Source organism: Lytechinus variegatus, chromosome 7, assembly GCF_018143015.1.
Source record: "Lytechinus variegatus isolate NC3 chromosome 7, Lvar_3.0, whole genome shotgun sequence".
Classification (NCBI taxonomy): Eukaryota; Metazoa; Echinodermata; class Echinoidea; order Temnopleuroida; family Toxopneustidae; genus Lytechinus; species Lytechinus variegatus.
The window spans coordinates 45,247,642-45,262,647 of NC_054746.1; the positions used below are offsets into that span (position 1 = coordinate 45,247,642).

The 15,006-nt window shown below is 37.9% G+C and overlaps 1 protein-coding gene across 3 annotated transcripts in view; it reads right to left on the reverse strand.

Moving 5' to 3' along the window:
- LOC121419442 (AP-4 complex subunit sigma-1-like) overlaps window positions 1-15,006 on the reverse strand; it is a 34,149-nt gene that overhangs the window by 2,045 nt on the left and 17,098 nt on the right. For 2 of the 3 annotated variants that reach the window (XM_041613917.1, XM_041613919.1), the window contains exons 2-5: window positions 12,783-12,945; window positions 9,374-9,460; window positions 3,871-3,939; window positions 1,327-1,338 (exon numbers count right to left, since the gene is read on the reverse strand). In XM_041613917.1, the coding sequence (XP_041469851.1) occupies window positions 1,327-1,338; window positions 3,871-3,939; window positions 9,374-9,460; window positions 12,783-12,920 (306 nt within the window). In that variant the 5' untranslated portion in view covers window positions 12,921-12,945. Of the gene's footprint in view, window positions 1-1,326; window positions 1,339-3,870; window positions 3,940-9,373; window positions 9,461-12,782; window positions 12,946-14,627; window positions 14,776-15,006 lie in introns of those variants that run through there. The other variant, XM_041613918.1, reaches the window with a different exon arrangement.

Consider the following 15,006-nt stretch of genomic DNA (forward strand, 5'->3'; position numbering starts at 1 on the left):
AGGAGTGAGATTGTGTCAATTTATTAAATTCAAATGAGCTTGCACAATATGCTAACACGTGTTAACATGGATTTCTTTGAAATAATGAAAAACACTTAATCTCTTTTAAATGTCAATATCACATCATTTCATAAATCATTTTCAGAGACAATATTAGTAACAAATTTTTTTGAAATATTTCATTAATCTCCAAGAATAATGTTAGTATTACTGTCATTGATTAAATTATTTTTCCTCATTTTCGATAAACAATTTGCAAAGTCACCTAAAAATAATGCTTAATTTGATGATGCAGAGATAGAACAGCACCCATCATTTTTAAGTTTATATTTTTCTTCAAATTAACATGGGCACAAACACATCTGTGTATAGCAAGATACCCAATAAATATTTACACAGGCACTACTCCGTTTCAATAAATCACATTTTAAGGTTCCAAGAAGTAAAATTATTTTATTTAAAGTTTGACACTATGTTTGTAATAATAAAATCATACTGGTGCTTTGCGACAAGCCCTGTTGTCGGAGTAGAGTCCAAATTGGCTTCAAGATGAAGGCAATGATGATGTCATTACAATTTGGAATTGAATTTGCTTTAATTCTTACATGGACGCTTGAACTACACTGAATTTTGATTTCAGTAGTCCTGACCACCTTTATGAACTCTAATAGCTAAGATTTTATTGGCAAGAATATACATCTCAAATGATATTACAAATTCTTTAAAATTCAGACAGCGACAAATGTGCCGGGCTTATGACATGCAAGATATAAATGTATTTCAGATAAAAGTTCATATTTTATCTGAGAGATTAAATAGTGATCTCAAAATACCAATTTTATTTCTAAAGAATGAAATATTTTAAAGATAAAATGAAATATTTTACAGACAAGTGGAATGCCTCTGGCGGTCTCACCTGCATCACGCGATTCATCATAGCAGAATTGCTGACTTTGAAAACTACTATAACTCGCAGAAGATGTACAGTGATACTTGGTTACTCTTATTTCCACGTTTTATGAACTAGACCAATACACTTATAGAGATATGATGGTAATTCAACAAATACCCCCCAATGTGGCCAAAGTTCAACATGTACATGTATCTACTAATAGGCCTACATATCACACAACACACCTGTATGGAGGAATTGCTTGCATATAATATTTATTAAACTTTCAATTACAGGGGTTTCTTTTTCCCCCACTTTATAAGCAACTTTAAATCATGGGCGAACTAACACTTAAACATCCTTAATAAACTACTCTCTACATGTACATGTCAATAGGAAATATTCATTTCTTTCAAAGTTCTTTCAAAGGATACATCAAAGTCAGACTGTGGAAAGAAAATAAAAAAGGAAAGAATATTTAACGTACAATGATAATTTATTCAAATGAGATTCTTAGCTTTCATATTACTAAGTGTATTTCAAGTATCTATATAAGATTTGAGGAGGGGAGAAAGAGAAGGGGAAGAGGATTAGATGAGATGAGTGGAGGGAGAAGAGGACTGATGAAGAAGGAAGAGGAAAGGAGGACGTGGAGGGGAGAGGGGGGGAGGGTAGAGGGGAGAAGATGATTGATGAAGAAGGAAGAGGAAAGGAGGACGTGGAGGGGAGAAGGGGGGGGGGTAGAGGGGAGAAGAGGACTGATGAAGAAGGAAGAGGAAAGGAGGACGTGGAGGGGAGAAGGGGGGGTAGAGGGGAGAAGAGGATTGATGAAGAAGGAAGAGGAAAGGAGGACGTGGAGGGGAGCAGGGGGGGGGTAGAGGGGAGAAGAGGACTGATGAAGAAGGAAGAGGAAAGGACGTGGAGGGGAGAAGGGGGGGGGTAGAGGGGAGAAGAGATTGATGAAAGAGGAAAGGAGGACGGAGGAGAAGGGGGGGGGGGGGGGGGGGGGGGGTAGAGGGGAGAAGAGGACTGATGAAGAAGGAAGAGGAAAGGACGTGGAGGGGAGAAGGGGGGGGGTAGAGGGGAGAAGGGGACTGATGAAGAAGGAAGAGGAAAGGAGGACATGGAGGGGAGAAGGTAGAGGGGAGAAGAGGATTGATGAAGAAGGGAGAGGAAAGGAGGACATGGAGGGGAGGAGAAGGGGGGGGGGGAGGTAGAGGGAAGAAGCAAAAGTCAAAGAGGACAGGCAAAGGAAAATGGGAACCTACATGTATGGTAGAAGGGAAAAGGGATGGGGAAAAAGGGGAACAAGGAGAGGAAGAAGGATGGGGCTAGATGAAGAGATATAAAGAGAGTGGTCTCTTGGGAGAGGTCAGGATGTAAGTATGCCAAGATGCTTGTAATGCAGCACCTATAGCCAATTGAGCAGTCTCATGAACCATACCAGACCAAAGTCTCTGAACTGGGATTTACATTATTTCAATAAAAAAGGAGAGGGGGGGGGGGGGTCACATCTTTATACCAAAAAGAGTTACTGTGGAGTCTTGGTAAAACCAAAGTTAGATCTAATTGTCATCATATTGTTGAAGATCTAGATCTGGCACAGTTAAATTTAATTGAACTCTGTGAAATCCTGGAATTTAAACTCAACAAGTGGAGTGCCTCTGGCTGTCTTTCCTGCATTACGTGCTTCGATATAGCAACAGTGCTGGCTCTGAAAATGACAGTAGAATAATCATTCACACGGTAATAAAAAACTGACCCACACTGACATTTGACCTTGACCAGACTCCTGCATGATGATCAGTGATACTTGATTACCCCTTTGTCCACAATTGATGAACTGTATCCATAAACTTTCAAAGTTATAATAGCAATTCATAAATATCCCCCAATTTGGCCAAAGTTCATTGATCTTAAATGACCTTGGTCATGTGACCTGAAACTCATGCAGGATATTCACTGATACTTGATTACTCTTACGTCCAAGTTTCATGAACTGATCCATAAACTTTCAGAGGGTGCGATCGCAAATCAACTAAAACCCCCGACATGGCCAAAATTCATTTGACCTTGGCCATGTGACCTGAAACTCTAGCAGAATGTTCAGTAATACTTGATTACCCCTATGTCCAGGTTTGATAAACTAGGTCCTTATACAAGTCATGATGAAATTTTAAGAACTAAACCTTTGGATGAAATTAAGATTTCGTTGTTGATTTCCCCAACATGGTTGATTGGTGGTGATTTTTTACCTGATTGCTAAGAAAGCATGAATGCTTGTAAGCAAACAACCAGAGGACCGATGGCTTAAGGTCCTCTCCGAAGGACCTGGTACTGAGGATTAATGCCTTACCAAAGGGCACTAGCGCACCAAGTTGGAATCGAACCCGGGTCACCGGAATACGAATCCCCTGCTCTTCTGACTGAGCTATTGCGCCTCCTGACATGGTCTTAGTTCATTGACCCCAAATGACCTTTGACCTCTGTCATGTGACTTGAAGCTCAGGTAGGAAATTCAGTAATACTGGATTGCCCTTATGTCTTAAGTTTCATGAACTAGGTCCATATACTTTCTAAATTATGATGACATTTCAAGACCTTCGGTTGAGATTTCAATGTTGACACTGCCATCAAAGCCAAAAGCGGCGCCTAGGGTCTCGCTCTGCCTTGCAGGCGAGACAAAAATGATTACACAGATGATTGCAAATACAGATATTAAAGCACATGTGGGACAGTGCATTATCATTGTTGGGAAAAAGACAAATTAACTGGATTGCCATGGTTATTTTGCAAATGTCTCATTACATAATTCTACCAGATTCTTTTGGCCTTTTTTTCATAACTAGACACCTAGGTGGACATTTTATTAAATGCTGTACAAACTCATTTTGAAATCGTTACAAGAACTAGCATTTACATGCAAATTTTTAGGATAATTTGTACTAGTAGGAAAAACAATTAAAACATTTACTCACCACTTTTGGAAAATAGCTGTCCAATATTTCTACAAATAATTGAATGAATTCTAATATGCCAATTTCATTCTGTAAAGAGAGGGAATGAGAATACAAGATTTATGAGTAAGAGAAAGCGGTTTGAAATAAAGTATGTTCAACTACATGCTGCTAATTCATGAAGACAATGATGCAAAGTCTACAGTCCTGTGTCTGCATGACTGCACCATCTCAGATCATTTGCAAAGGGAGACTAATCAGATTAAATCATTTGAATTTCTCTTTGCTTGTGCCCATGGCAGTATCGCCTGCATACATGATTCTATATAGCAGCAGTGGTGAATTTGAAAACAACTATTACATACATGTAATCATTCACAAATACAACTTTTATACAGTACGTTTCAATAAAAAGTTTACACTTTGAAAATTCTGGAGAGTTGAAAAATAGTTCATAGGGATATATTTTTCACAGTTTCGAGTCTCATCTATCAAATGAAAGTACGGTAAAAGTTCTTTTTTAAGACCACAAACGGTCTTGTTTAAGACCACAAATCTCCAAGAAAGAAGCAGTGTTTATCTTTATTTCAATAAAATATATCTGCCGCACTTGTTTACCTTCGCAGCACTTGTTTATCTCCGCCACACTTGTTTATCTCTGCAGCGCTTGTTATCTCCAGCTCCGCCACGCTTTTTTTACCTCCGCAGCGCTTGTTGACCTGCGAAGCGCTTGTTTACCTCCGCAGCGTTTGTTCACCTTGGCCGAATGGTGGTGGATTATTTTCCTTGCGTCGTGAAAGATGAAATAGTAAGTCAGAAAAATGAAAGCATTCGTGTTTATTATTTCCCATTCTGCGGCGATTGTTGAACAATTTTCCAACCGAGTTTTAGTCCGACTTCGCCGGGAATTCTGTCAGGCATTTTTTTTCAAAGATGATTCGCAAAATCGGGGGTGCGGCTTATACGCCGCTGTGGCCTTTACGCTGGCAAATACTGTAAAAGTTTTGTCAGAATGTTACACTTGAGTGAGCACTGTCCATTTTTGTAAAGCTCGCAGAAATGCTAATTTGCACGCTTTGTCAAGGAACAAGTGGAAGGCCTCTGGCAGTCTCGCCTGCATTATGCAATTCAATATAGCAGCAGAGCTGCCTTTGAAAACAGCTAATGAATAATTATTCACAGAAGAAAGCACTCATTAATAATAAATTATGTCCATTCACCCAAAATGACCTTTGACTGTTATCATGTGACATCAGACATGTGCAAAACAATCATTCATATTTGATTACCCTTATGTCAATGTTTCATGAGCTAGATCCATAAAGTTTTTAAGTTATGATGCCAATTCAACACATACTCCCAACATTGCCAGAGGTCATTAACCTTTCAATGACCTTTGATCTTGGCCATGTTCCTGAAACAGACACAGGGTATTCAGGGATACATTGCTGCTCTTATATCCAAGTTTCATAAACTAGATCCATAAACTTTTAAAGTAAGGATGACAATTCCACAAATACCCATTACATTACCAAAGATAGTTGACCCTAAATGCCCTTTGAACTTGGTCATGTGACCTGAAACTTGCACAGGATATTCAAGAATACCTGATTGCTCTCATTTCCAAGTTTCAAGAACTAGATCCATAAAATTTAAAGTTAAGATGACAATCAAATACCCCCAACATGGCTAAAGTTCGTTGACCCTAAGTGATTTTTTAACTCAGTCATGTGACCTGAAACTCGCACAAGATATTCAGGGATACATGGTTGCTCTTATGCCCAAGTTTCATGAACTAGATATCTCTAATAGTCATTGCCTGGGATCCCCAACCAAAAGCCAAAGTAAACCAAGACAAGTTATCATGAGGTTCACGACAATGAAGAAATGAAACTAACTGTATGACAGCAGATTTAAATTAAAAGGGGAAGATGCCTGTAAAGGTGTCTTTATAAACGAGTACCTTACAACAGTCAGGTACTCCATCCTCATGGCAGCAAATAAGGCAAACACTGTAAAGGTTGTGTCAATTAAGAATGGCAACATAATTTGTAAAATGAATGATGACACTTACAAGACTCTTCGACATTGGAATGGATGATGGCTTTACTTTCTTGTTCTCCAGAATCATGCAGGCACTGCCTCATGTTACTTCCATAAATAATGATTAATAATCATGAAACTGATGATATAGAGATAAACTCCATAAACTAATGTCCAAGTTCATTTGATGTTAAGGTAAACAAGATTACTGAAAATGCTTTAAATATTTGACATGTAAACATAAAGATCCCTACAATTGATAGTTTACGATTACTATATGAATGTTCATTACGAACAAAATTTCATGTGATTAGATTGTCTGAAGTCTGGAATGTATCTTTTCCACAGATGTTAGGTTTACAAGGATCTGGGGGGGGGGCACTCGACCAAAAAAGTGGTGGGGGTGTGCCGCGGGCGAGACAAAAAACGGGGGCCTTGGAGCGGGCTAATTGTAAAAAGGAGGGTCCTCGGAACGGGCTTCGGAACTACAAATGTTTGCGCCGGGTGGGCTAGCACATATGGCAATGGACGGACATCGCTCAGCGGCCGCTTTTCACCAAAATTGCGGCTCATTGTAGCAGATCAATGCGACCAGAACGGCGTAACGGACAATATGAGAAGCTTTGGAGCGGATTTCTTTCTTCCCTTTTCACGATAAGAAGAAAATGCTATGCCTTAGAGCGGCTTTCTTTGTTCTTTTTCTCAATAAGACAAAAATGCTATGCCTTGGAACAGAAATTTGAGTGTAAAAATGGGGGTCCCCTCCGCGGCACATACCCACTATGCATTATATACTGAGTGCCCCCCCCCCCGGACAAGGATATTCATAAGAAGTTCAGTGTCGTGAAGCGCCTCAAAGAGGGGGGAGGTGTTGGCGCATATATTCATTCATCTGTACCATACAAAGTATTAAGACCCAGCTTTGAAGTGTAACATACTGAACCCCTTTGGATTGAAGCATCATTTGAAAAGCAGACATATCTTATTGGCATATTTTATAGAAAACCAAACACAGATGTATTAGAATTTTAGGAAAGTTTACTTGATGCACTTAAAACCTTAAAAATGGATAAAAACAAAGTGCATTTTAATGGTTGATTATAACATTAATATGAATCGCCCTGGAAATAAAGAAGATGATTTCATCTCAGCTTTACAGTGCATGCAATTCTAACAACTTATTAAGGTTCCAACAAGGGAATAACTTGTCAAGTTCTTTGATTGATCATGTATATTCAAGCTTCTTTTCAAAATGTGTTTATTCAGGTACAATAGACACTGATATTTCTGATAATTTTCCCATTTATGTTATATTTGAGAATGAATTAAAGATGCAAAAAGATAAACAGACGATATTTAAAAGGAATTATAAGTATTATAATAAGGTCAGTTTTTGTGAAGAGCTCTCTGCTCAAGACTGAAGTGATATTGTAAATAAAGCCAATGTAAATGATGCTTATTCTTACAAACTTTTGGAGCCATTTGTAATAAACATGCTCCAATTTTGAAGTGTTCTGTTATAAAGAAAAGGGCAAGGAACCCATGGATAACAAAATCTATATTGAAATCAGTCAAAACGAAACATAAAGCTTTATTCTAAAATGATTTCATCTAACCACCATCCACAGCATGTAGAAAAATATGAGAAGTTTCGGAACATCTTGACGAATGTTCTGAGAAAGGTGAAAAGGGAATACCACAGCTGCTTATTCATGACTGATGACACAAGTCAGACCTCCTCCATAGCGGTAACAGTAGATCAAAGGTCACAAAGGTTGAAAAGTTGTGCTCAGATCTATACAACTGGAGGGAGGACTCAAGTTTCTTCTGCAGAGGAAATCGGACAACTTTTTAATAACTTTTTTGTAAATGTGGGTCTGAAATTAGCAAGTAACATACAGGAAGACACTACTGGTGGTAGCTTTAGGGATTATCTTTGCAATAAAGGTAAAGATACAATGGCTTTTATAGAATGGATGAGAAAATCCCTGGAATCTGGTTGGTTGATAGCTATGTGAGAATTTTTACTGGGCTGCATGAACGATATCCTGATAATCAAAACGATATCCACTGTAAACAAGCTTTTGCCCGAAAAGGTCATTGTGATGGCATCGCGCATGTAATGTTACGCTTGTTTATGTCAAAATTTTCGATCAAGGCAGAATGAATCAAATAAAGGATGCAAAATGATCTGTACGTACAAATACGGTTCCGTAAATGTCATAGGGATTAAAACTGCCCACATACTTGTTAGTTGAGAAGTCCAGACATACGATCTAATGTTAGATAGATCTACATGTACTGTCCTGGGCTGGCTGTGCACAGCCAAATCTCCACTGCAGGCCCTGGCAGTTTGAATGACAATTGTTGTTAAAACAACTGTCATTCAAACTTGTCACAATTTGGGAATCTTCCCTGAAGAAGGTAGAGGTCTACCAAGAATTTGGAGAGTGAATAAAATAACTTAATTGTTGGCATTGCAAAAACTGCATTACTCGTGAATTTGTTTCGCATTCCTGATGTCTTATTATTGCCAATACGTGGAAAACCAAGATGCTTGTAGTTTTGTTATCTATATATCTTTCACATGTAAATACTATTAGATTTTGCTAAAATTGTTATGTAGGCATTGATTATATAATATAGAGTATATTCAGTACACTCACAATTGTTCATTCTTAACTAACAAGTTAAGAAACATTCTATCTGCCTAAATTAGAAGGGGCCAGGCTTGACTATCATTCATGCTACTTTCTGGTTCCTATTATTGCTTTTCTATGTATTCATAACTGATTGGCTGTAAACTTGTAAATTGTTATTATCATTGCATTGGATAATAAATAAATTCATTCATATCATCACGATGGCCTTGGTGTATGTGTTGGGGGGGGGGGCACAATGGCTCTCTGTGAAGTGTTTTTGGCAAGGAAAAAGCTTTAACAGAAAAAGATATCTTCAAATCAATCTTCCTAGCTTAAATCCATACGTTCTACTTTTATTCACATAACTATAAAAGTAGAACACATGGACTTAAGCTAGGGAGATTGATTTGAAGATATCTTTTTCCATTAAAGCTTGGAAAGTTCATTGACCTTAAATGACCTTCGTCATGTGACCTGAAACTCATTCAGGATATTTACTTACACTTGATTACACACCTCTTTTTTATGAACTATGTCCACATACTTTCTAACGTATAATGACATTTCAAAAACTTTCTGAAACTCATGCAGGATTTTCACTGACACTTAATTACAAAAGTCCTTGTTTCTTGAACTACATGTATGTCCACATAACTTATGACAAAATTAAAAAAAAATTAATCTTGGTTAAGATTTCAATGTTGATGACGCCGTCCTCACTGCCTATAGCCTCGCACTGCTATGCAGGTGAGAAAAAAACTTAGCATTTTGTCAGATTACCTTTACCTTAATTTTAGCCTTTTGCAGATTTCATGATCGTCATGTACTTAATTTCTTACCTCCTCCTCGTCCACACCACAGACGATGAAAACTGATGCAAATTGACGGAAAATGATCTTCAGGTCATGGTAATCAAAGAAAGAACACTGCACAGAAATAGAATGATAATACAACAATAAAGAAATAACAACCATTAAGCTGCAATCCTTATTAGGAACGATGTGCATGCATTGACAAATGTACATGGTAAGCTTGGAATATTGAACTACATATAGAGACAGAGAGAGAGAGAAAGTGGGCAGTAAGAATATGCAAATCACCTTTTTGCAGGAAACCAATTGTGCAACAGATACTGTGTACATACTCTGTTGTTGATACAATATGCATTTTTTTATCTGAGGCATTAGGCGAAACCATGGAAAACCTCAATCACCCCGGGCCAGATATTTCAGTATCTTAACATGTGTTTCTTGAACTTGATGGATCCGAAAAAAAAACTAACTGGCAATAACATACCCAACACGCCGATTAGGCCCGTTTCGGGTACACGTGTTCATGCTCGGTCAAGTTAGTGCAAGCCTACTGAATTTCATGACCGTGTACACGGTTGCATCTGTACAAAACTTGCGTGGGAGTTGTTAACAAGTGAACAATTATTTAATTGAACACAATTCTATTACCATGCTCACAGCCTCACATTAATTGTAAGTTCCCTGACACTGCACATGTTTTAATCATTAAAATTCTACTTGCATACCCACTCTTGAAGTTCTGTATTTGCGCAAGAAGCCACAGCGCTCACTCTCATTTTTTATGAATGAAATCTGTCTTGGGCTGGCCTGGGGCACGGGCAGCGTTCACAAAGTTTACATACGATGCAGTGATGTTAAGATTGATGAAAATAGCTATGAGCTTTATTTCTATTTCCCTGGAATAAAACCATGAGTAATCATGATGCCTATTCGGCATTAATTTGAAGTTTATTTTGATCTTAATTCGAGTCTTACTCGTCTGTTCATGCTGAGGTAATTTATGCATGATGCATTCATGAATGGAATTTACAATCATCGACCGTGCATGCGCATTGTTCTTTTATCAACCCACTTCGAAATTGTTCGAAACGTACAATAAAGCTTGATTTCATTAACAATATTTCTTATTATGACCAAAGAACATTATTAGGTGGTCTGTCAATGACAGATCACATATTGATTTTGTCAGAATTTTCTTTCTTTCTTTCTTTCTTTATTCTTGGCACCTGTTTGTCGCCAACTTTTCTCCGAATCGGCTCAATCAATTTTGCTGATTTTTTTTGTCATATTTAGAGTCTATCATAGAGACGGCATACTAAGCTTTTCAAGGTCATCTGGTCATGATGACGTCATCTACGCGCCATTTTGTAAAATTCAATTATCAAAAATTAACAATATTTACATCACATTAACTTCAGGTCAAGGGTCAACTGTCAATGTCATCAAAGGTCATGTAAAGGTCAAGACGCGCGCGTCAAAGCTAAAAAAATTCAGGTCATTTTAAGCATTTCAAAAATTTGCGCGCGCGTAACGCCTTAACGCAATGCAGAAACACTGTTTTTTTTATATCATTGCATTGATAATAAAATTCTGAGCAATTTGATACCTTGATCAACCTTCTACAACCATTAATAACGGAATTAACGTTAAAGTTTGCAGCACGTGTGTGAGCGAGCTCTCACTATAGGCCATATATGGGCAAAAACATGCCTATTGCAAATTCACTGTAGCTCTTTAAATAGTCCATTGACCCCCAGTTTTTTTTTCATCGATAGAGTATGAGTTGTAAATTTGATTTCATGTCACCATTGTCCCTAAATTATATCATGACGTCATCAAAATGGCGCCTAAACTAAAAATTTCATTTTTTCAAAAAAGACGTCATTAAATTTATGCAAATTTGGTTGTAACTTCTCGAATATACATGTAGATCGTTTTTCGCCCAGATTTTGATATCTTGTAGTTTAGAATGTACTGAATTTGTAACGAATTTTCGTTTTGAGAAACGCATCATTGCGTAAAACAGCGATGAAAAGAGGCATGTCATTTTTCCTTATTTTGTGTGTAATGTCTATGGGAAATGACTTTTTGTCAAAACTGAATTCTGCATTCCTCTATTTCCTGAGCAATATCTCCACAATTTATTGTCGGTTTTCGCTGGGCTTTGAGTATGATGTAGCTGAGATTCTGGGCTATCGCAAATGTTCCCTCCATTGTTTGATCAGATGCCGGGATCATGCCCGTTTTTCACTTGCAAAATTGGAATTGTAATTCCCCAAATTGCTTACGTGTATTCTCTATGGGGAATATCGTGGCTCAATGGATAACGCATTTGACTTGCTCTCTAGGGAGCGCAGGTTCGAGTCCTGGGGTTAACAAGATGATTTTCTTTTCCATTTTTTTTCTTTTTACCACCTCGTACATGATCCTTTATGTTAATTAAATGGTATAAAATTAAAAATTTAGCAAGATAAAACAGATTATAATTACTTTTTTGATATCACATGTACTGTCATAAATCAGAGACCCTTTTCACAGTGCTTTATCATCTCCCGTCTTTCACAAGTATCCCATCCATAATGAGCATTCCGTTGTCATCATGAAGATCATTTTGATCTGCATGAACATGGCAATAGTGATCATGATGGCGAGAATAAAGACAGACCACCTTATTTGTCCGCATGACAAATTAAAATCTAGTTTAATTGTAATATTCTTACAATAATTTGCAAATGATAATCATTAATATAAATTTTAATAGAGCTTGCTGTTTTTCCATTCAATTCAATTTGTATTTAGTATTTTTAATGACGGACATCACAAAATTAACGAGTGATGGGTGCATTTGTCTAAAAAAATTATATCATGTCACGATTGATTTACAAACATCGTCATTGCAGAAACTCTTTTTCTTACAATAGCTATATCAGCATAGAATACTAATTCAAATGACCATCCTGAGAAAATTACAATATTTATTCCCATCAATTTGGAGCTCATTTTGGATCCAACAACATCTCGGCCAAGTTGGTCTCCGCTAGGCCCACTTGTTGGGTTGCAAGCACGCCTCTCATTTCGGGTGGGAGAGTGAGTGTAGTATAGGGGCTGTAGTGTGTGTGCAAGTCTGGACTGTGAGTGTGAGTTGACTGAGAATTGTTCGGATCGACATGATTCTGCCTTTCAAGATAGGGCATGTTTAATATGTGTGTAAGTAACGTAATAAGGGTGTCAAAAACACTAAAATAATGAAAGGGGCCGCGGTAGCGGGGGAGCTTCAACCCCCATTTTTTTCCAAAACTGTGTACAAAAACATGAAAATTACCATATGATTGTGATTTTTTCCATGGTCAGCCCCCCCCCCCCCACTTTGAAAACTCTTCCACAGCCCCTGTAAAAGTTATGTCTAGAACTAGAAGTAACTAGTAACTTAACTTACACCTTTGGTTTTTCTTGCCAAGATTGTTCTGATCAGGTCTGATTCGAGTATAACTCTCTCTTTCAATTCCCTGTCTTCGAAGTAACGAGAAAAACATGTGCGGTTGGACTTGGAAATCATCAATACAAACTTGATCATCTTTCGTCAGAATAGGCATAGATATCTAGAATGAAAATAAAGAGTTGATGCCATGAATGAATTCCCCAATCTTTGGCGTTTGCCAGGGCAGACATAGGATTAGGAATAACAATAGTTAGTCCACATGCCTACACACTGCCACTGGCGAAAGCTTAGAACGGCGGTCGGGGCCCGGCTGGCGCGGGCTGGGATCGACGACCAGGCCAAAGGCCCTCAAGGGTTCATTTCCATTCTGCCTGTGGGGGAATCTACAGGTAGGACTTAGCTCGAGCGAAGTTCGTGCAGGCTCTACTCCACTTCACTACCGCTACATTATGCTCCACCTACCCGAACTTCGACGAGACCGTGACCTTGATCTGATATACCAAGTGACAAAGGTGGGATTTTATGGGGGGAAAATATAAAATTCATGCAGCATCATGATGTTTAAAAACAATTATTCTTACTTTACACAAAGTTTCACTTCTTTTCCATGCTTCTATCAGTCTCAAAATTGGTGATTGGTGACACCTACACCACGACCAAAGAGAATGAGGAGAACGCCATCATATCTAAAAAACTATGTCACAAACCTGTAAGATGAGAGACACTAAAAAAAAAAAGAACTTTGTCGATTGAATAATTCAAGCGACAAACACAAACTTTACACATCTAATGCATAGAAAGATATTTATTACAAAATCCAACTCAAAATGGTGGAAAAATATGAAATTTGGGCATTTCTTGTGACGGCCTCAAAATGCAGCCTTTCTCATCAAAATCCCTGAATCGCGTGCAAAGTGAATGGGTGTCCAGACATGGGTCACCATTTTTTTTTAAATCTGAAAATGACTGCCCGAGGTTTTTTCCAAGAAAATCGCATATTTCTTTCATATTTTTATATTTGGCACACTAACATATAATGATATAAAGAACATTATAAACTGAAAGATTTTGTGAAATAAAAAGAAATTCATGTTAAATCTTAGAGTTGAATTACGAAGGGGGTGAGTTTCCATAAATATGAGTTCCACACACAATATATAGTATATATCAGTTGTTCAGATAGCTTGTCACAAAAATCCTCTGCCTTCTCGATATTTTACTTTGAAAGTCTATGAAATTAGCCACCTGTCAGAGTCCGAGAGACGAGTGTACAGAAAAATCACTCGGAGTGTGACGTCACCGGGGGGAATTTAGTATAAGAGGTGCCCCAATGTAATACAGAAATGCTATGCAGAGAGAGAATGATGATTTTACAATTTTTTTTCAAAGCAACTCAAATCTAACAAGTAGGACTCATATGTACAAATCTTTACTTTCCCTGTATAAAAAACAATATGAATAACTATCACGAACTCTTAAATCATGATGTAAGATTGCAAACAGTGAGTTATTGAGTGATCTTTTCACTATTTCTCATTTATTTTATCACGATGTTCCATCAAGTGAGTAGCTGGAAAGTAATTCTGGCGGCTAGCTCATCTCTGCGCGCTGCACGCCTATCAATACACACAACACCCAGGCATTGTATACTGTATTGGTCTGGTATGTCGACCCGCTGTTCATGACCATGCAGCTATCCCCTGGCGTCTGTTTCCTCTTTTTTTGTCTTTGACTCCATTTTAATATCCTCTGGATCATTTCCACTCAAAGCTCATTCCACAGAACAATCTTGAATCAAACGTATTATTCTTCTCAGCCTTCCGAGTTGTTTTCTATACTTACATGTAATTATGCTAGGGGTCACCGTCACACATACAAACGCACTTCGCAAGTGAGTTGAAGACAGCAAGAAAGGTATGCGGTAAGGTAGCTCGACAGCTAGCTGTTCCGGAGGGGGCGGCCGTTCGGCACAAAGCAATTTCGCAACCAACTGTGTTTTTTGCAAGAGATAAATATGTCATAATAACACGTCTGCTACGTTATCAACTGGTGAGAAGATCTCGATCACATTTCATATTATTCGCCTTGAAATTATTCCTTTAGAGTCTATGGTATCATTCTGAGTGAATTTACATATTTGGAATAATAGTACGGCCATAAATATACTTTTAATCATTTCCTCTTTGCAAGTTCTCTGGCTCTCAGATACAACTTCAACTGC